The 20,877-nt window shown below is 38.9% G+C and overlaps 2 protein-coding genes across 5 annotated transcripts in view; one reads left to right on the top strand and one right to left on the bottom strand.

Moving 5' to 3' along the window:
• TTC39A (tetratricopeptide repeat domain 39A) overlaps positions 1–4,038 on the top strand; it is a 56,376-nt gene extending 52,338 nt beyond the window's left edge. For all 4 annotated transcript variants that reach the window (XM_042461312.1, XM_042461311.1, XM_042461310.1 and 1 more), the window contains one exon: positions 1,817–4,038. In XM_042461312.1, the coding sequence (XP_042317246.1) occupies positions 1,817–1,937 (121 nt within the window). In that variant the 3' untranslated portion in view covers positions 1,938–4,038. The remainder of the gene's footprint in view (positions 1–1,816) is intronic.
• A 2,518-nt stretch (positions 4,039–6,556) lies between these two features.
• Positions 6,557–20,877, bottom strand: part of RNF11 (ring finger protein 11) — a 37,502-nt gene continuing 23,181 nt past the window's right edge. The window contains exons 2-3 of the mRNA XM_042463993.1: positions 11,536–11,705; positions 6,557–9,273 (exon numbers count right to left, since the gene is read on the bottom strand). Of these exons, the coding sequence (XP_042319927.1) occupies positions 9,102–9,273; positions 11,536–11,705 (342 nt within the window). The 3' untranslated portion in view covers positions 6,557–9,101. The remainder of the gene's footprint in view (positions 9,274–11,535; positions 11,706–20,877) is intronic.

Here is a 20,877-nt window from a genome sequence, read left to right as displayed (position 1 = left end):
CTTAATTTAAAATAGGTTGGGCCTAATTAATGCTATCATTCTGTTATTACTTTGCTATAACTTCCTTTCTCAGGAATATTCTCTTTGTTCCTCAGTGCAATCTTATGGATATTTACTTTGCACTTAGTCCCACAGGCTATCCGGGCTGCAATGGTAAAACCACTCAATAAGAAACAAGACCCATTATATTAATGAAACCAGTAAATGCAGTATCAACTTCAGTACTTAACATTATTTTTAAACAGAGGCAGGACTTTCTGAATGTTCTCCTTCAGTATGGGATAGGCTACACATTAGGGACATTTCCTGATTAAGCCACTAAACATTTGAATGAGATAATTAGAAAATTTTTACTTGTCTGTGTTTTTGTAAAGAAGAAATAAAGCATTCTCCCAAGCTTATCGCAGAGGATACAGTTCCATAATCTATAGTACAAACTATTGGACTCTATAATGGTCAATTATCTTATTTAGTGTATGAACACTTTGTTTTGTGCTGTGACCTTAGCAAAGCTTTGGAACTCCATATATACACAGTGTTCAGACTGGGAGTTCTGAATGTGTAGCCTTCATGTTTCAACAGGTCCTAAATCTAGTCTCGGTTAGAGTAGACCCACTGAATCAGTGGAGGCTCGTTATTAACATTTACTTAAAATTTCATTACTTCAGTGGTTCTACTCTAGTTGGGTCTACCAAAAAAATTTGGGTCCTGGGTGTCAGGTGCACTGAATGAAGCAAGAATGTCAGCTAGTGGAAAATATAATTGATTACCTGCTAATTTGTAGCTCATAACATACCAATGACACTGGTTTCCAGTTTGTTTTAGGGCCCAGTTAAATGGGAAGGCATTCCATATAATAGCCACAGCAGAGGAGACAACTTCACTGCACTGCAACCAAAGAAGTCTCATTATGCCTTGGCAGCGTACACAGAGCTGCACATCTTCCCTCCCTGTAGAGACCAAAGCTGACCATACTTACCTTTTAATATGTAAAGAAATAAGAAAACTCTACCTGAGATCCCAATGAGTTGCAGCCAGTCAGAATAAACAATACTGGACTAGGTGGACTAAGGCTATTAATCAGTACAAGATAGCTTCATATGTTGTTAGGACAATTTGGTGTTCAGTAAAAATACTTGTGGGTTTTTGTTTTTAATCACTGCTCCCACATACTTTCTTGCTTTATTCTGCATTCCTGGAGTGAGGGAGGATATTTTAGATTTTCTTATTTGGAACTATGACAGAACATGAGACTGCTTTCATAAATGCAAAGTTTTAGACTTTGTTGCAATTATGGGTAAATGCCACTTGAAAGTACAGAATTCAAAGATATAGTCTGTAGAATGAGTATGTAGAGAGATCTTGTAGCACCTTTTTAGACCAACTGAAATGATCAAGTTGGCAGTCTTATTGGGACTTATTTCCGAGTAGATATGCTTAGGATTGCACTGCTGGACTACACTTCTTTAAATCCACTTACTTGGGAATAAGGAATAGTGAGCCTAGTGGGACCTCTTTCTGAGAAGAGATACATGTAAGATTGCTCTGTTGAAATCTATTATGGGCTTGGTGTTTGTCAAATAATTATTTCTTAAGAATACTTTTGCACTGATAAATGCTGAGTATTGAAACTACAAATAGATAAACAAAGAGCTGCATTGTTCTAACCGTGTCTTGGTTTTAGAGGAAGCAAGAAAAGAATTTGGGAAGAACCCCCCACACACACTTTCCTAAAAATTATTCTGTTAAGCACAGCAATATAAAGGCAATGAGAAAGCTGCTATAGGTCTTTCACAAACTGTCTGTTTTGTTTCAGGCAAAATTACAAGAATTATTCTATGGAAACAAGAACACACTTCAGAATTCAAGCTGCTTTGCACCAAGCCAAATCCTCCCCAGAAAATGGTGTTCATTCAGTAGAAACTGTAGTTTTATAATGTTGGTTTTTAAAAAGTGATCTTGTTTTACACTGAGTTCTTCACAAGAAGACCTTACTGTAATACTATGAGATGTTTTTCATTTGTTACATTTAGCACTATATATGTTTAATTTTACAATATGGAGGAATTATCACTAAAAATCATTACTTCTGTCCCTTAGGTTATATCTCAGAGCTTGGCTTTAATTTGTAATTTTTTTTTGTTAAACTGTACATACCTGTTTGAGCCAAGATCCTCTTGAATTCCTCCACCAGTGTGATCATGCCAGCAGAGATAGAGGTGATAGATGTGGCAGCCAGAATCTAAGGATCATGAGTGAAGCTGCAGTGAGGGAAGGAGGGAGATATAACTGAGAACAGGAAGAGAAGACCATTGGCTTCCAGTCTATTCTTTCCATGCATAGTTTCAGGGGGTAGGGGCAAGGTCCTTGGAGACAAAGTGCTCTGGGGGCCATGTCCTGGACAGTTGTCTGTCCCGTGGCACTGGTGATAGTCAAGCCAACCTTCTCAGAACACCATAATCTCAAGGACCTCACCCAGAAAGCTGTACACTGGAGGAATAGTCAGCTCAATGCCAGAAGCCTTCTTATCTTGCTCTTTCCATGAGTGTGGAGACAATAGCCTAAATGCTGTTGTTACACCTAGCTAGAGTAAATCCATTGAATCACTGTGTATTTCCTATGTGTTGACTCTCCCTTCAATAACAGATGCTAGTTATCACTAACTTAACTGCTGCTGTAGCAATTAGTGTAATGGACTGTTATAGTAGTATAATATATCCACAGGATTCCATCCTAAATTAGCAAAGACTAGTAATTGTACCAGATCAGTTTTGGTTGTGAATGTCAACTGTATGTTTAAAAAGATGATGAGACTTTTTTTTTAGTCTTTCAAGTTTGGCATTCATCTTTCTGATAATGAAGGACCAAATTACAGTACATCCTTTAGTTTTTAAAAATATCACAATGTAGTATTGTTTGAAATCAGGAGTGGGCAAAGTGGAGCCACATGCAATCCTACAAGGCTGTATTTGCAGCTTTGGATCCCTTCAAATGCCCTAGAAGCCTCAGTAAGCAGTGACATCACTTTTAAATAGGTTGCAAGGACCTTCTGCTTTATTTAATATTTTAAAAAGTTTTCAAAGCCAGAAATAGACTTCCAGCCATATCTGTCTCTCCCTTCTCCCTTTTTGGTCATTATGTTAGTCCATATCTGCAGGTATTTTCTGTTTCTCTCTTCTGCCAGATTTCTGTTAATACTGAAGAGGCTAACAAAATACTCAAAACAGTAATGCCTTTAGTCAGACAATCAAAATGCACAAAAGACATGATACAAGCTTTCACAGCTTCACTGGCTTCTTCATCAGGCAAAGGTATTAAAAATCATACAGGAAGAAAAAATGACATTGGTCACAGTTTTGTCAAGGTGTTGTTGCTGAGTTGTTCTGTGTTGAGATGTTGTGGAGGGATATCTATTCAGGCAGGGCCCTCCCCCTTTTGGCCATGTGGCGCTGGGGTCCAGGAGATAAAATTCTCTTAGCAATACAAAAAAGTACTTCCTCTGAGATCCAAGGTGTCTCTGTTCTTCGAGGTCACAGCCACCTTTATTAGGCAGAGAACATTGAATCTCTCAAGACAGGCCTCCATGCTTTTGTATTAGGAAAATGTTAGGTGCTTATATGGTAAAATATGTCCAATGTAGTCCCTGTTTTTTGGGGGAAATGTTTTATCTTTGTTGGAGGTAGAAATGCAAATAGTAAAGTTCCAGTCCATTCCCTCTTTAGGTTCCCATGTACCAGATAAAATGCAGTATCTTCACATTCAGGAAACATATTCAAGGGTAGCCATGTTAGCCATATTGCAAAGTACAATCAAATCCAAAATCCACAAAACAGTGATATCTTTATGTGACCAACCAAAATATACAATATGTGAAGATACCACACTTTTTCTCCTGGCCTCTGGGATGCTTTATTCCTAGTGCCACACTGCAAGAAGGAAGAGAGGCCTGCTTGCATAGATCTCTCCACACCATCTCAACACAGAACCACACCAACAACATCTTGACAAAATGCATTGACTAACATCATCATATTTTTTAAAAACATCTTGTATGATTTTTAACACCTTTGTCTGATGAAGAAGTCAGTGGAGCTTCCAAAGATTGCTTCATTTTTTTTACATTTTGGTAGGTTGAATAAAGGTATCACTGTTTTGTGGATTTTGAATGTTATTATAATTTGTAATATGACCAACACAGCTACCCCTGAATATGCTAATATACTGATAACAGAGAAATTATTTAGCAGCATGATGCTGGTGCCTTGTTACAGTGAGGCATGTGTTGTGGACTATCCCCCCACCCCCACTCCCCACCCCCCAAAAAAGGAATTAAACCTGAATCTTTTTCTGGAAGAAAAGCCATGTTAGACAATATGAAAAGAATTGGATCTTTTCAATGACTATTAATTTTATTTTTCTGATAATGATATGAGTTAGATTATGTTGTGTGCATTGTGAATGTTTACAAGATATTTTACAGAGCAAAATCCAAGATCCAGCCGTATCCTTCCACAGACGAGGTGTTTTTTGTCAGTAAGAGTACTTCTGCAGCCCTTCTGTAACACCTGGACATTTTTGTTCTTCTCATGTGACCTGCCCATATATCTTCTCTGGAGCATTTCCTTTCCTCTAGAACAGGCTCTTTCACACTACACAATTACAGTTCTGCGATTCAGTTTTAACTGCTATGGCAACATCCTATGAAATCTTGGGCTTTGCAGTTTAGGGAGGGGAATCCAGAATTCCCAACCAGAGAGCATCTTTAGTGCCTCACCAAACTGAAAACCTTAGAATTCTATAGGACACTATCATGGCAGTTAAAGTGGAATCATAGCGCTATCACTGTATTGTACTACAAAAGGGCACCTGGTGTTTCCGCAGCATTAATTACAGTATTCTGGATTGCAGCGTACATAACACTATTGTGATTCTTTCACGTGTTCTGTAAGCATTCTGGCAAGAAGTTGCTTTTTCTCCATCCAGATATTTCAGATCAACTGGGTGCCATTTACCCAATTATATTCCACAGAGCCAAATGAGCAACCACAAGTGAGTGTTGCACCAGTAGTTCTTCCTCAAACCCAGCTGCTGTGTATGACAAATGGTCTGTACTATCTCATGTTTCACCTTTCAAGTGTCTGTAGCAAAAGGAAACATATGGCACATGGGATTTATCTTTCCAATCTAAGGTTAACCAGGAATGTTCCGGGACTGCTGATTCAGGTATTTGTCTGGTCCAGTACAGCTTATGGTTCTTGTAAACCAGGCAACACTTTCCTGAATAAGAATTGGTACATTTCTTGCAAAAATTGAGGTCAATTATTTAAAATGTATTCAGTTTCAGAGAATATGGACTGTAGAGAAACCTAAACTTGGGGAGGTGTGCCAGTTCTATTAGGAAAAATACTTGCACTGAAGACTGGATGCAGAATATTCTGACTAGATGCTGAATAGACATACATGTAATGCCTCTGAGAACATAACTCCCTTTGATCTTTGTTTATTGGTCATAACATTAAATAGTTTGGTTCAACTTGAGGTATGTAACATGTCTTTTTTCTCTTTAAAATATCTTATTGACTGGTTCTTTAGCTCAATCAAAGAAAATGTCATTGCTGAATCTTTGGGGAATTACAGGTAAATATTTATTGGATGAAGCCATAAATAAAAGCAGGGCTTCTGAAGGCCTGAAATAGCACAGCACATTCTGCAAGGAGAGGAAGCTCCCCAGGAATGTCTTTACAGTGAAGGCAATGAAACACAATTGTTCCATCCAGCTGCCTTACTGCCTTTGTTTACATCATGTGTGGGACACCCAAACTGCAAGCCAGTACATCCTTTTAGAGCCAGGTCCCTGATGCTACTTCACATCCATCCCAGATTTTAACAACTCTGGGAATTGGAAAATAAAAGCAGGGCTCCTGTAGGGATGGAATTTCTGCTGGTGGGATCCACATTCTAATTGATACAGTCACAACGGGTGTACCTTTCGCTCTTGCTTGTTCAGCAATAATCAATAATGGAAAGTGGGCACACCCAACAGTGATTAAAATTTTGAAGAAAATTGAAAACTTTCTGAAAGAGTTTTTTGTGGGGTTTTTTGGGCTATGTGGCCATGTTCTAGAGAACATGGCCACATAGCCCGAAAAACCCACAAAAAACTATGGATGCCAGCCATGAAAGCCTTCGACTTCACTTTCTGAAAGAGGTCAGCCCAAATGAATAAACTTATATGATGAAGCATTAAGTACAGAAGAATTTGTTGTTTCCTACCATGTTTGGCAGAATACACAGAAAGCCCCAGTATTTGGAGACCACCAAGGAATACCAGGCATTGTTGGCTATACTTCAGAAGGCAATGGCAAACCATCCTCTGAATATTCCCTACCCAAAAGACCCTCTGAAATTTGAGGTCACCATAAATTGAGAGGTGACTTGAAGCCACGTATACATGCACCATACTAGTGAATAAGATAATCTGATTTTATCCAATAATCTGTCATTGCAGTGAAAATATGTAAATGTCAACAACAGAGTATGTAGCTTTGTTATGAAGTGAGTTTTGAAACCTTTTTATTAAAATTTGGTTTAAATTTTAGAATTAGAGGGCATAATGCAGCCAATGTGAAACACCAATTGGTAGGCTCAAGAACATTTACAAGTAGTTTTTTTCTTCTGAAAGTTTCTTCTAGGGTTAGCCCTTTGTATTTTATTAAATAATTTAATAAAAATAGGAAGTTCAAAGGATAATTATAAAAACAGCCTAAAAACTCTACAAACTAAGAACATACTTTGTCATAGCACTTTCCTCCCCTTCAGTTTGTGTGCCTTGGAAGAAACAACAATGAACATGAAAAAGGTGTTTAAAAATTGTTCATTTGCCAGTTTAACAATCCAAGGTAAAACAGAAGAAAGTCTGGCAATACTTGACAAGATAGACATCAACATTTATGGAAAACAACACATGGAATGGTAAGATAGTATGGTTTACTATTAAAATATTGCACAACTTCATTTCTTAATCAAATTTACTTCCTGCAACTGAGAACAAAAGAATTAAGGGTTGGGGAACTGTGAGGGGTTTCTTGCAGAAATGTAAATAATCCTAAAACTACTTGCTTTAAACTGTTTTCTACTGCAATCAATGCACCCTTTTGACTGTAACAGCTGTGACCTCCGTGGGAACTGATCTGGAGTTCATGGTTAACTGTCTCACCCCAATTCAGTGATCTATTCCAGGTATATTGAAATTATACCTATTCCAGGTATACTGGAATACCTTTTAGCACACTCAGTCTGTCCTGTCCATTAAAATGAAAGAGAAAGCCTGTTTTCATAAGATTTGTGTGTATACACTGGCATACATACTGAGATATGCATTGAGGCATTTTAATGATAATCTACAGTGCCTTTTTCTGCAGGATAATAAATAAGACATTATGCAGGTTTTTGCATACTACTAAGTAATCTTGCAGAAATTATTGACATGTCGTTGCTCTATACTGTTAAGCATACAGTCTTCAGTGGAGTAGTTTGTTTAAATACATTTCTTAGAATCATGTAATCAACCAAAAACAGTCCTCAGTACAGTATACTGCAGTTAACTAGAGCCTGCATCTCATGCTAAACTAAAAAGACTTTGCAATTTATTGGCTTTAAGTCAAATGTATAAAAGTTACATTAAAGAACATTTAAGAAGACAAAAACCCACATGCTAAAAGGATAAAAAAATATTTCTTTACAACTACACTTTCTTTGTATGACTGTCTACCAAGTACTTTTTTTAGTTTCAAAAAATGTACATACTTGGAACAGCCTTCACCAGCTGCAGATAACTTGCTTGATCACTCCTATGCAGTTCTGTGCCAAATACGAATTTTACGTTTTTGTACAAAACATAAAATATAGATTTTCACATCTGCCTTATAGACTGTTATACCAGCCAGCAGAATACAAAACATACATTTAATACAGACTGAGATACATTGTGGTCTTGAGAAACTAGGAACTACAAGAATGAGAGATGCAGTATCCTTTTTTATATGGCCCAAGAAGGAATTAAAAACTAATTTTGTGTGTTTGTGTAAGTAATCTTTATCTTGTCTTCATCTGTACCCTGCTTCATTTTAACTTGATAAATGTAAAATCAATTTGGATATATTTGATTCTTGCAAGCTATTTACGCAGAAAGGAAGTGATAGAAGAGAAATCTAGAAAGTTAAACACTGTTTTGCTTTCTGATTTATTTAATACCCTCACATTAAAATGTCACATAGAAAAGAGATAGTGCATCTCAAGTTTGCTTATAAACTAGGAGATCTTTTTTGAAGTCCACATAATCCTGACTGCAAACAAAATATAGCACTTTTATAACAGGTTATAAATAAACTTGTTTTCAAGCATTGAGCCAGCCCAAACATAAGAATACACTATTTAAAAAGACCTAAGGCAAAATGGATTCCATTTCTCATGGATAAAAAAGAACTGTGCAAACAAGCTTAAAACTATTTTTGTGCCAGTGTTATAAAATGTTGTTGTTGTTTTTGTAAGTAGAGCATTGACCCAGGAAATACCAGGAAACTTGTGAAGCAAACCAGACAAAGATTGCACCTTCTTCAGGAGAAAGGATACCTCAACATCTTTTTCTCTTCCTTTATAGTGTGCATACCTGAGCACTTTGTATCACTATGCCTTCTTCCTCCTGGTAGCACTCTAATTCATTTCATTGATGCTTAACAAAATATCTTCCTGGTGGTTTGAGTCCACCAACTGTGTCTTTAACATCTACTAGTACTTATTATACAATTCCTCAGAATGGCTGTGCTAACAGGCTTTTCTTAAAGAGTAAACCTATTTTAAGCACTGGATCAAGGCCTTACAAAAAATAACACCCTATTATTTCTATAATCCCTAAAACATATTTCTTCCTCTCTCCCTCTGTCAATACCTGCAACTATTCAGGATTTTTTTTCTTCAATTGTTAGGAAACAAGCTTTTATTGTGCCTGATTTTATTTCCTAATCTCTGATTCTTTGGGCAGAATGACAAAGGACAAAACCCATCAAGCTGGATGTTTTCCAGATCAGAAGAGAGGTTCTGGCTCAGTTAGTCTCGTAGGATGACAATAATGCTGCATCAACTGGCTCCATGCAGGAAGGACATGTGAAAGATCTCATCAACCAGTCATCTATACAGTCCAGGTGGTAAATATGCATGCATGGCAGGAATCTGATAGGGTCCCCATAAACAAAGTCCATCATACAGATCACACATCTGGAAAGGAAAAGGAAAAGAAAATGGAGAAAATCTGAACTCAACTGAATTACTAATCGACAAGTGGTCCAACTTCCATGAAAGCATGAAGAGAAATACTGAACTCCCAATACTGGTAGAATTCTGGTGGAACTGTAGAATATTCTGCTACAAGTATACACTATTTAATTTAAATGAATGTAAAACTCAGAAATTATTCCATAAATGTTCCAGTTAATATTATTTATTTATATTTACCATAATATAATTTATTAAGGCAATCATTCTGTGCAGTTACATGCGATAAAGCTTCATTGCACTTATGAGTACATATGAATGACAGGACTATGTTGTAATATAACTTGTATATTATCATTAAGATACTGTAATAGAAGTTACATCACAGCTGACAAAACACTCCCTTTATTTTATATTTTTCAGATTATAGATTATTTTGAATTCAAACAGTTTTTAATATTTTTTGGTTTATTGTTTGTTTTAGGGATGTTGCCTTTTGAGTACGCTTGCATATTCATGAGCCATTAGGAGTCAGTATCATCCAAAATTCACAAAACAGTGATACCTTTATTGGGATAACCAAAATGCACATTGCTTGCAACATATCTAATATGCATTTTGGTTGGCTCAATAAAGATGTTACTATTTTGAGGATATTTTGTGGATAATCATCCTTCCTGCTGCACTGGCAACAGACAGTTTCAGAATGGTGGGCTGCAGAAAGAAATCTTCCATAGTATTTTGTTGTGTGCATTAAAATCGTTTCCAACTTATGGCAACCCTATCACAGGGCTTTCTTGGCAAGTTTCATCAGAGGATGTTTGCCACTGCCATCCTCTGAGGCAGAGAGAATGTGACGTGCCCAAGGTCACTCAATGGCATAGGGCAAAAATATGAGATAAGCTGTTTGGGCAAAAGATGATGAGAAAGCATCAGGTGAGAAAAATGGAATGGCAGGTGTAAACTTGATAGTAAGCGTGCTTTCAAACGGTCAGCCCCTAGTGCAGTGGTTCCCAAACTTTGGTCCTCAAAGTATTTTAGACTTCAAGTCCCAGATATTCTAGCCAGGTTGATACAATACCTAGGAATTCTGGAAGCTGAGGTCCAAAATATCTGGAGAATCAAAGTTTCGGAACCACTGATCTGGAGTTCATAGCGCTAACAAGTAAAATTGCTATTCAACCTATTCCTGCTCAATGGATACTCTGCTAAGAACCTCACCCCCAAAGTGGTGGGAATACAGGGAAAATAGAAGATGTGGCCATCCAGAATTTCCTTTCTGAGAATGAGGCACAGTACTTGCACCATAAAAATCTTGGCTGAAACTTCCCATAATATCAGAAAACATCTGGGAACAAAAAACTGTTTGTTCAATAAGATTTTCAAGTCTATGACACCAATCTCTTAGAGGAAGTGAGGGGTGATTTATTATTAAGACTGGCAGAGAGAGCAATGTCCACCCCCCTCTTCTCCTGTTCAGCCATCCTGGAACAAACCAAATTGTTGCAGCCCACTGGTTCTAGGCAGCTTTCCTGTCTGCCTTATGACTCTGGACTCTGCATGCAAATCAGGCATACTCAGGATCCTAATATACCTATTCCAGGCAAAAGAAGGAAAGTTCTATCTATGTCTCCTGTTCTGCCTGGCTTTCCTAGAAAAAAATATATAGAAGAACTGAGAGACCATTTGCTGACACCTTCTTCCTCACTTGAGTGGTAAAGGAATTCTGAGCACAGCCACTGGAGTACAGTAGAGCCCAGTGTTGTGAGTTATCAGTGGCAAGCACATACGCCTTATCCACCTGTGGAGTGACAACACTGAAACCAGCAGTAAACAGGTAGACATTTTAAAAACATTTAGAAGTTTACATTACATGTTTTAAAATTTATGATGTATGTAGGTATACTGCGCTTGAGATGTATATTGGAATGAGAAACTGATGTGATTTTTAAAAAAAAAAAATAAATAAACTTTTTTCCTCTTTTCTAAAAAAAACCCTGACAATTTGGAGAACAGAGGAGCAATTTTATGTATGGAAGGATGTATGTATGTCTGGTGTTGAGCCCCCTCCCCGCTTTCTGTCCTCCATTTGTTTTGGACTTCAGCTCCTAGAAGCCCCAGCCAATCTGGCCAAAAGTCAGGAATTACAGGAGCTGAAATGCAAAGCACCTGGAGGATTAAAGGTTGGGAACCAAATGGGCAATAGTCAAATAGACTCCAACTGCTACTAGGCAAAATTACCATAAAAACTGATATGTGACTCACTCTCTGATTTTTTTCTCAGAACCATCTCTTCCTGGGTCATAGACTCCTTTCGGCAGATGCTGTATAAGGCCTATCCGTTGCGCTATCCTAATTTGTTCCTCTTCTGTGAGCTGTGTTGCTAGACGGGTCTGGCTAGGAGTCGGATGGTAAACTGGAACTGGAACCTGTTCCTAAAATTAAGAAGGGCACAGAGAAGAGAAGGAAAACAAATAAATTTCTTTTTCAATTTTAAGTTCATGGTGGAGAGAAAGTGCAAAGTACAGGAAATTATATATTCATATTATTTTCTGGCAGAAAATTATTTATATGACACTTCCTCCTTTGCCTAGTTTTATGAATTAATTATACAGAACAGAATAGAATAAACAACCATGCCAACTTCTCTGGGAAGCTGGCATAGGTCTATTTTAGGTTGTTTTCTGCAAATAATATTTAATTTTGTCTCCAGGAGTTCTCTATGGATTAGTTAAACAGATGTATAAACTTGACATGAGAACTGGCAAATTAGGCTTGCATGCTTTGGCTAATTGACTGACTTATAGCCTTCCAACAAACAAGGTGATGGATTTCAGCTTGTAGCTTATGAAAGGGGCCCCAACATTATCTACTTTTTAAAAAAAAGCAGTAATCTGGAGTTTATTAAAGATTTAACTAGCCAAACACAAGTTCTCGCTAGCTGAAAACAGACGATAGTTGGTGGCTCCCATGTCAGTCCGGTGGTGAATTCATGCCAGGTTTTAGTCCAAATTTTGAAGGAGCTGGAGTGGATTCACTGCTCTACTGACATAGAAATCACCAGTTGCCACTACACACACACACATCACCACAAAATTTTTAGGCATACACTTACTTAAAGTATTAAATAAGGGTTTATGCCTTGTAAATATTTGATTCAGATAAGAGTTTGGGTAGAACATGAAATTAGCAAAATTACTAACCAATTAGTACCCCTGTTGAACAAGTTCATGTGGAGCAACTTTAAATATTTTACATCACAAACTTACAGTGTCTGTAGAAGTAAGAGATATAGCTGTGTTAATCTGGAGTATCAGTATGCAAAAGGTCCTGAGTGAAAGAAGTAGTAGCATTAGCTTTTACAGACTTGGGCTACTGCCTCAGATGAGGAAGTAAACTAAGATCCCTTTGCTTACAATGTTTGTGTTCCCTGTGGAAAAGAGAAGAAATAGCTATGAAGTGGATGAAGAGATCTGCCCTTTGGTTTGATAGCTTGTATAGGAGGATGTAGGCTCTCCTATTTCTAGGAAAGCTTACCAAAACCTCTGACAGATAAATCAGAGGAAGACAGACAACTATATTGAAGTCTGGTACCCATGTATGAGCTTTACAAGGCAAAACAATCATAAATGAAGACAACACTGTAACATCAATTAGAATAAGTCAAATACTATGGCAAAAAGTCATTTAAAAACATTTACTACTTTAAAACATAGTTAAAAACTACTTATACTGTGAGCTGCCTTAGGTCCCTTTTTGGGGAGAAAAGCAGCATAAAAATAAAATAATAAATACATTAATAAAAAACCTGTCGGCAGAACTATTCTCTTTAGTTGTCTTAAACCTGTTGTTAAAACGACTTTCTGTTTTAATTTGTTAGTTGTTTGTTTATGTTAACATGCTGAAAAAGAGTATATATTATGCTGAAAGAGTTTATTATGTTGACAAAAAGTACAGAATATAAACAACATTCTATTGTCTTCTTTTTTAAAAAGAATTTGGGAAAATATGTTGGTCCCAGACAACTTGCTAGATCCAGATTGGATAATTCATGAATTGAAGGCAGCAGGGTGGAAGAAAGGGTTAGAACAGGGTTCTCAAACGTTTTACCTTCGTGACCTCCCTTTACACCTACATGCAGACATAGAGCTCCTCCCCAATGCATGGGAATATATGAACAAAAATATTTTGTTTAGTGTGTATACTTTCATTTGCACTTTCATATTTATTCATATCTTAACATTTTTTATAAGGAAATAATGTTCAAATGAAAACAGATTTAGTTAAATCAGGTTCCCAACCTTTTTGGCTCACTGAGCTCTTATTTTTATGGTGGAGCCTCTAAGAGGCCTACCCTATGTCTTACAAGTTAATGGTGTTTAGGAGTATATATACAAATATATATTCGTATTCTTTAATTTCATTCAATTTTTATTTCTTTCATATTCCTGGAGCTGCTGTGGAGCACCTGGAAAGTGCATGCCGAGCCCTAAGGGCTCCTCCAAGCCAAACAGAGCAATCAGACTGTTTTAAAAACACAATCGAAACAGCTGTGTCATGCTAGTATTAAGTTGCCAGGTAGCATCTTTTCATGGGTATTTGTTCTTTCATGTAAAATGCACATATCACCACAAGGTCTACCTGAAACTTCCAAGCAAGACTGTTTTTTAACATCTAAATACTAATAGACTGGCATCCCTGTTTCATTTAAATAATGCTTTCCCCTCCTAAACTAGAAACAGATGGATAGAGGAAAGATGCCAGATGGCCATCTATTAATCTACAGAGGAAGGGGCTTACAGGCTTCCCCATCTTGCTCTTGACTGTGTATCCTTCAGTTCTCATCCACAAGTGCTTCTTTATTGTAGGGCAATTTAGTTTGTGTGATTAATTGGGGGGGGGGGGGCGCTAACTGTATGAATATCCTGACACATTCTCTATTTGGCATCTTTCCCACTGACAGGTTAGAAACAAAGTTGAAAGAACAAGAATACTGTATTCACCGATAAGGCCCAAACCTGGGTGCAACAGTGGCAGATCCATTTTCTTAAATCAGAACTTGGGACAATTTATTTTAGGACAACAGCTTCCACATTTGCCATGGCTACTGGGCCCTGAAGTTTTTAAATATATAACTTTTTCAAGCTCCTTTTAAAACTCAGCAGAGATCAGGAGATGTGTAGCATGAAGGAACTATATTACCTCTCCTTTTCCATCCCACCCCCCCCCCAAAAAAATAACCCACCTTTCATCAGCCCTTCTCCCATCGTGGGCATCTACTGGCCAATGGAGGATTTGGGGCATCAGAGTTGCATCCATTTATGTTTCTATAGGACAGGTATATAGAGACAAGGCATTCTCTGAGACTTCTTGGGTGTCCTCTGGAGGTCCCAGTGGATGACATTATTGAGTGTGTTCTGCTATAAGAACATAGTTGGGCATTCCACTGTCACCTCTTTCTCCACTAACCAGCTGAATGGTCATATTGAGAGGGCTGCAGCAGGTGAAAGTAGGCAGTTTAGTCATCATGCAAAGTTGGTTGAAAATTCCAAACTCCACAACAACAAACGAATCATTTAACACAGGGATAAATTGGACTAGTGTCTGTGTAAGCCACTAACAGGATGCTAGCTCTCATTTTTATATTCAATGGGTTGGAATTACAAAAAGTATAAGGTATGATTTAGGAGTAAAAGGCTGGGGTGAGTGGGCAAGGCCACATAATGCTAGATTAATTTGGAGCCGTTCCCCCACAGTCTGCTATGCCGAGTACTTTCCCCAGAAATGGTATCACTTCTGATACTGTATCCTGGCTGAAGGAAAACAGACTTTCAGCAAAGCCTGTGAGGAAGTAAATTACAAAATGGAGGAAAGGGGTCAGTTTTGCTCACTAGTGTGCCCCTAATGTTACTGACCCATGCACCCTCAGAAATGGTAGTTGATCCTGGTTTAAACACTCAGATGAGCCACCATCATATTTATTCACCTAGACTGTAGGTTTTACAGACAATAACTCATCAACTGTGCAGCTGGTTCTGCCAATTCATTAAATATTATACTTTAAATTTAAATTTAACAGAAATAAAACGAATAATTGAAGCCTATTAAATGTTTAGAAAGAAATCCTCTTTTCCCCTAAGCTAAATAAAGGTTAGCTTCTCACCAATATATTCCCTTGAACCCATCATTTTTATGTCACGAAGCAAGCAAGTATTTTGTTTTTGCTGTTATTGAACAAATCTGGATCTCCATTAAGGTGTAAAATCGTGATGCTAGTGAATGCTTTTTATACACAGAGGTTGTCCACTATAGATATTTATCTCTCTGCAAGGAACTAAATATTCTAAAGACACCAGATTCCATCTGATCTTGAGTGGGAGACTACCAATAAATACCAGGTGCTGTAGTAACTGGCAAAATTTCTTCTTGCCTAAGAAAACTCCATGAAATTCATAGAGTTGCCATGTGTCAATAAGTGACTTGAAGGCACACACAAGCATGCAATCTATTCTACCCAGTAAAGAGAAGCAGAAATGTTTTAGCACAAGGGTAGGGAAATATGCCCTTCCCAGTGTTATACTGCAGCTTTCATAAACTACACCCAGTATAGGCAATGGTGACTGAAACATCCTTGACAATAAAGCTGATGGGAGAATATCTGGAGGGTCACAGTTGCCCCTTCTTAGTCTACTGGAGAATAGATCATGGGGTCCCAGGTTCACCCTCAGCCACTACAAACAAATCTGTTGTTTGAAAGCCTAGGCAGTGGAAACCAATCTTATTGTACTGTAGAGAATACTGAGCCACCTGGACGAACGTTCTGATTCAGTATAAAAGATGTTCCTAATGAACCTGATTTTCCCCCAGCTTTCAAATGCAAAACAATTTCATTTATGTACTGCATGACTAATGATTCCATAATACTCTGAAAACAGGTCAGTGTTAGCTCGGGAACTCGTAATCCTAGGATAAAGATTATCTGAAGATTACTTTACTCAATATAATAAATTGATATAAAATTATGTGTGTTTTTTAAAAAAGAATTTCACAGAAGTGTTCAATTAGCTGCTCAAAGAGCTTCAGCTAGCAATTAAAAAATGAAGCCCCAATCAAAATAAGACACTCATTTCCATTTTTTTTTGTTTTATTTAATATTTGCCATTATATTTATTGGGCTTGACTCTCATACATTTATGCTCTAAAATGAATGAAACTCATTCCCAAGAGGACATATTTAGATTTCAGAAGGAAATGTATTACTTACAATGCTCTTATAGATTAATTCTTAAGGTCTGCTGTGCTTCAAATTTTTGCTTTAAATGGGATATATTGATTGCTAGACTATAATAAACTATGGCCACAGTCCAGCCCCAACTTAAAACCAATGAAACCTAATGGGTTCAAGGATACCACTCTGTGCTGGACTATGGCCAACAATGATTTTATGCTGTTGTGACTATTTAGAAGCTGAGTGGTAGACACCTGCATTACCGCTACAGTATCAACAACACTTTTGGAATTGCCTATCCTGTATGCCATTCTTATAAAACCTGTATGATTTTGAACTCAAATTAGTGCACTTGAAAAAAAATCTACACAGAATTACTTTACTATCCAAATAGGATCAAAGCACAGGAAGGTTCAAATTATACTGAAGTAGGTGATGAGGAAGAGATGACACAGAAAAGGGAGTTAATGCTGCAATATTGAAAAAACATAGAAGAAGGTTTGCTCTGAAACTCTCAAGGTTTGCTAACAGTGGCCAAGTGTGCAGAGGACAAGGAAGATAAAGTCAGCACAGAAGCAAAGCAACAGATTGATTCTTGAACATCATGACCAGTATTTCCCCTATAGACACATGAAATTTTGTTCAATTATTGTGGAATTAACTTTATAAAGTTTCTCCCATAAATCAATAATATTAAGGGCCCCAATGTTTGACTATTACAGATTTAATTTTTCAAAGTATCCTTCCATAGATCAAATATACCAATTGTACTGATTATCTTTAATGTGGTTTTGAGCTATAATTTTAATGTTTTTCCCCCTCTGTGAATTGTATTTTCTAAGCTCCCAAAGTTTTATGTATGTGTTAACAGTACATCATCCTCCCCATTCACCCATCTTACACCAGAAGTGTCCTTAGAAATCATAGAGTTGGAAGGAACTCTCAATCAAAGCATCCCCAACAGATGGCCATCCACCCTCTGCTTAAAGACCTCCAAGGAAGGAGACTCCACTACACTCCGAGGGAGTTTGTTCCACTGTCGAACAGCCCTTACTGTCAGGAAGTTCCTCCTAATGTTGAGGTGGAATCTCTTTCCCTGTAGCTTGCATTCATTGTTCCAGGTCCTGTTCTCTGGAGCAGCAGAAAACAAGCTTGCTCCCTCCTCAGTATGACATCCCTTCAGTATTTAAACAGGGCTATCATATCACCTCTTAACCTTCTCTTCTCCAGGCTAAACATCCCCAGCTCCTTAAGTTGTTCCTCACAGGACATGGTTTCCAGACCTTTCACCATTTTAGTCACACTCCTTTGGACACGTTCCAGTTTTTAGACTAAAATGAGGAACAAGACCTGATAATGTGTCCCCACCTTCTGCACTCCAGATAACAAAGGGATGTATGGGTTTACTTTGCCTATCATGGTGCTGTGGAACTGGACATTCCAGCCATTCCAGGAACTGAAATAGTAGTAAACTACAGAGAAACTCCAGAGATGCCTCAGGGGAAGGCAATGGCAAACCTCCTCTAAACAAATCTTGCCAAGAAAACCCCATGACAAATTCGCCTTAGGATGGCCAGATGTTGGAAATCACTTGAAGGCATACAATAAGAACAAGAGAGATGCCTGAAGCTAGCTGTATTCAGAATCATACCAGGGTCACTTAAAGTGCTCATTAACATGATAGAAATCACAGGCAAAGTGCTTTTATGCTAAACAATATACCTCCAAGCTTATTATGGATGGTGAAAACATGTAGGAGTAGCTATGCTGGCAATTTAACAAATCTAAACAAAAATCCATCAGTGATACTTTTATTGGCCAACCGAAATGCAGAATATACTTTGTTGCAAGCTTTGGAAGCTCCATGGGGTTCTTCATCAGGCAAGATGTTACAAACCAAACAGGAGAAAAAACAATTGGAGATGTTATTCAGATGATTGCATGTTGTTTCAGTCCTTAGTAAAGATGCTGTGCTGGGAGGCTATCTTTTGCAGGCAGGCTCCTCCACCTTCTGGCTATGCATAGGGAGATTTTCAAAGTCCAGGAAATTTAAAGTCCATTTGCATCTCAACAGGGACCCCTCTTTTGTAATCCAATAGGTCTCCATTCCAGTGAGGTCACAGGCCTCTTTGTAGGCAGAGAGCACTGGGTTCCTCAAGAAGTCTCCATGTTTTTGCATCAGGAACATTTTGGTGGTGTAGAGGTAAAACATGTGAATGAATGTAACAGTGCCTACCTGCATGTACAAGATACATGATTTATAGGAAGTGATGTAATGATGACTGTCATGCCACTATCCCTGTCCCTTCTGTATAAATGTTAATGCTTGGAGTGCATAGTTTGAAAAACAATGTTCCCTTCTCTCTGCATAGCAGAATTTAGTTCTGTTGGATCTCCTCCCTGGTTTGTTCTTCTGATGGCCTTGAGCACCGGACAGACCCAGAGTTGGCCTAGGGGACAACAGTGGGAGGATGAAGATGAAGGGGACTACCATTTTCCATGTCTGACAGCACATCTTCGTCCCAAGGAGTACTGCAGAGGCTGGATGGCCATCTGTCGGGGATGCTTTGATTGAGATTTCCTGCATGGTAGGAGGTTGGGCTGGATGGTCCTTGTGGTATCTTCCAACTCTACAATTCTATGAGTCTATGCAGCAAAGACTGATGGGAGTCAATGCAGCAAAGACTGGTGGTTGGCTAGCTCAAGGTGGAACCTTCTAGTGTGGATGTTGGAAAATAACGTTTTCAGTTGACCTCCTGGGGAGCATATCAGTGCTCCTTGGTTTGGTCCCTAGCCATTCTTCCTTCAATGGGCTGCAAGGCTACCAGAAAGGCCACATAAAGCACCACTACCACTACCTTCTGCATTCCAGAAGGCTAAGGAACCTCTGGATCTCCTCTGTCCATCCTATTGTGGGCTTTAATTCATTCAGATTTTGTACTAAAGCAACAAGCCACGGGGAGGTTTTCAGATGAATGGTTACTTGTTTTAACTATAAATGTACACAAGAGTGCCTGTATGAAAAGTGAAAGATACTTCTGATCGACAAACTCTGATGCTTTCAAAAGTAGTTTGAACCTGGGCTTTCCTGGCTTTCTATATTAGATTGTTATATGATATGGACTATAAAATGAGATGTGTGGGATATACAGTCAGCCCACCATATCCACAGGTTCAACCATCCATGGCTTGAAATTATTTTAAAAATATAAATTTAAAAAACAAGCCTTGATTTTGCCATTTTACATAAGGGCCACAGTTTTACTGTGCCATTCTATTTAATGGGGACTTGAGCATCCATGGATTTTGGTACCCATGGGGGCTGCTGGAACCAAATCCCAGTGGATACTATGGATCCACTGTATGTGCATTAGGAAGGAGAGAGAAGGAAGACGGTGTAAGAGATGTGCTTGATCAAACTGAAGGTATATCTAGTTCCCCTCAATTGCTCATCTGTGCAGTTCTTCAGACGGTTTCTGGCCTTATCAAGTATGATAAGTTCACAGCATGGCAAACTACATAGCCATAGGAAACCCACGAGCAGAACAGCAATACAACAGTAGTCTTCTGGTTGTGCATCCCAACACCAGATGTTCAAAAGCACACTACCATGTAGTTGCCATTATGCTGTTGCTGTCACTTACCTTCACAGAATTATAGAATCTTTGGCGCGTTACAGACCGCCAAAAAGCGGCAGCCTGCACCCGCCCCTTTCCCCGCCGGATCGGGGCCTCAGTGGCCAGAGCGGCAGCCGCTGAGGCCCCGATCCGCTGCTTTCCAGGCCGCGGTGAAGCGGCAAAAGGCACCTTCCCAGAGGCCTGGAAAGGAGTGTCCTTGGGGCTTCAAGCCCCAAGGACACCCCGCGGCGGCGGGGAGGAGGAGGAGAAAGGGGCCGCTTGGCCCCTTTCTCCTCTGTGTCGCTGGGCGCAGCCGTCTGAAGGCTGCACCCAGCGATGCAAACGGCAAAAGGAGCTCCGTTTCGGAGCTCCTTTTGCGACTGGGGAAAGAGCGCGCTATGTGCCCTGGCGCGGTGTGACGATGTCACACCCCACCGCTCCATATAGAGGTGGCACAGTCATGACGTTGTAATGGCAGCGGCCGTGTGGAACGGCCGCAGTCATTTTGTGCGCGCTCTGCGCATGCTAGGGTTGGGGGCGTCCGGAAAGGACGCCCCTTTCTAACCCTAGCATGCACGGAGCGCGCACTTTAAGGCCCGTCTGTAACAGGCCATAGAGTTGCAAGAGACCACAAGGGCCATCCAGTCCAATCCCCTGCACTGCAGGAACACATAATCAAAACATCCCAACAGATGACCATCCAGTCTCTGTTTAAAAACCTCCAAAGAAAGAGACTCCACCACACTCCGTGGGAGTGTGTTC

This window comes from Sceloporus undulatus, chromosome 4 (assembly GCF_019175285.1).
Source record: "Sceloporus undulatus isolate JIND9_A2432 ecotype Alabama chromosome 4, SceUnd_v1.1, whole genome shotgun sequence".
Lineage (NCBI taxonomy): Eukaryota > Metazoa > Chordata > Lepidosauria > Squamata > Phrynosomatidae > Sceloporus > Sceloporus undulatus.
The sequence above is the reverse complement of the archived record's forward strand: the minus strand, read 5'-3'. Positions and strand labels throughout refer to the sequence as shown.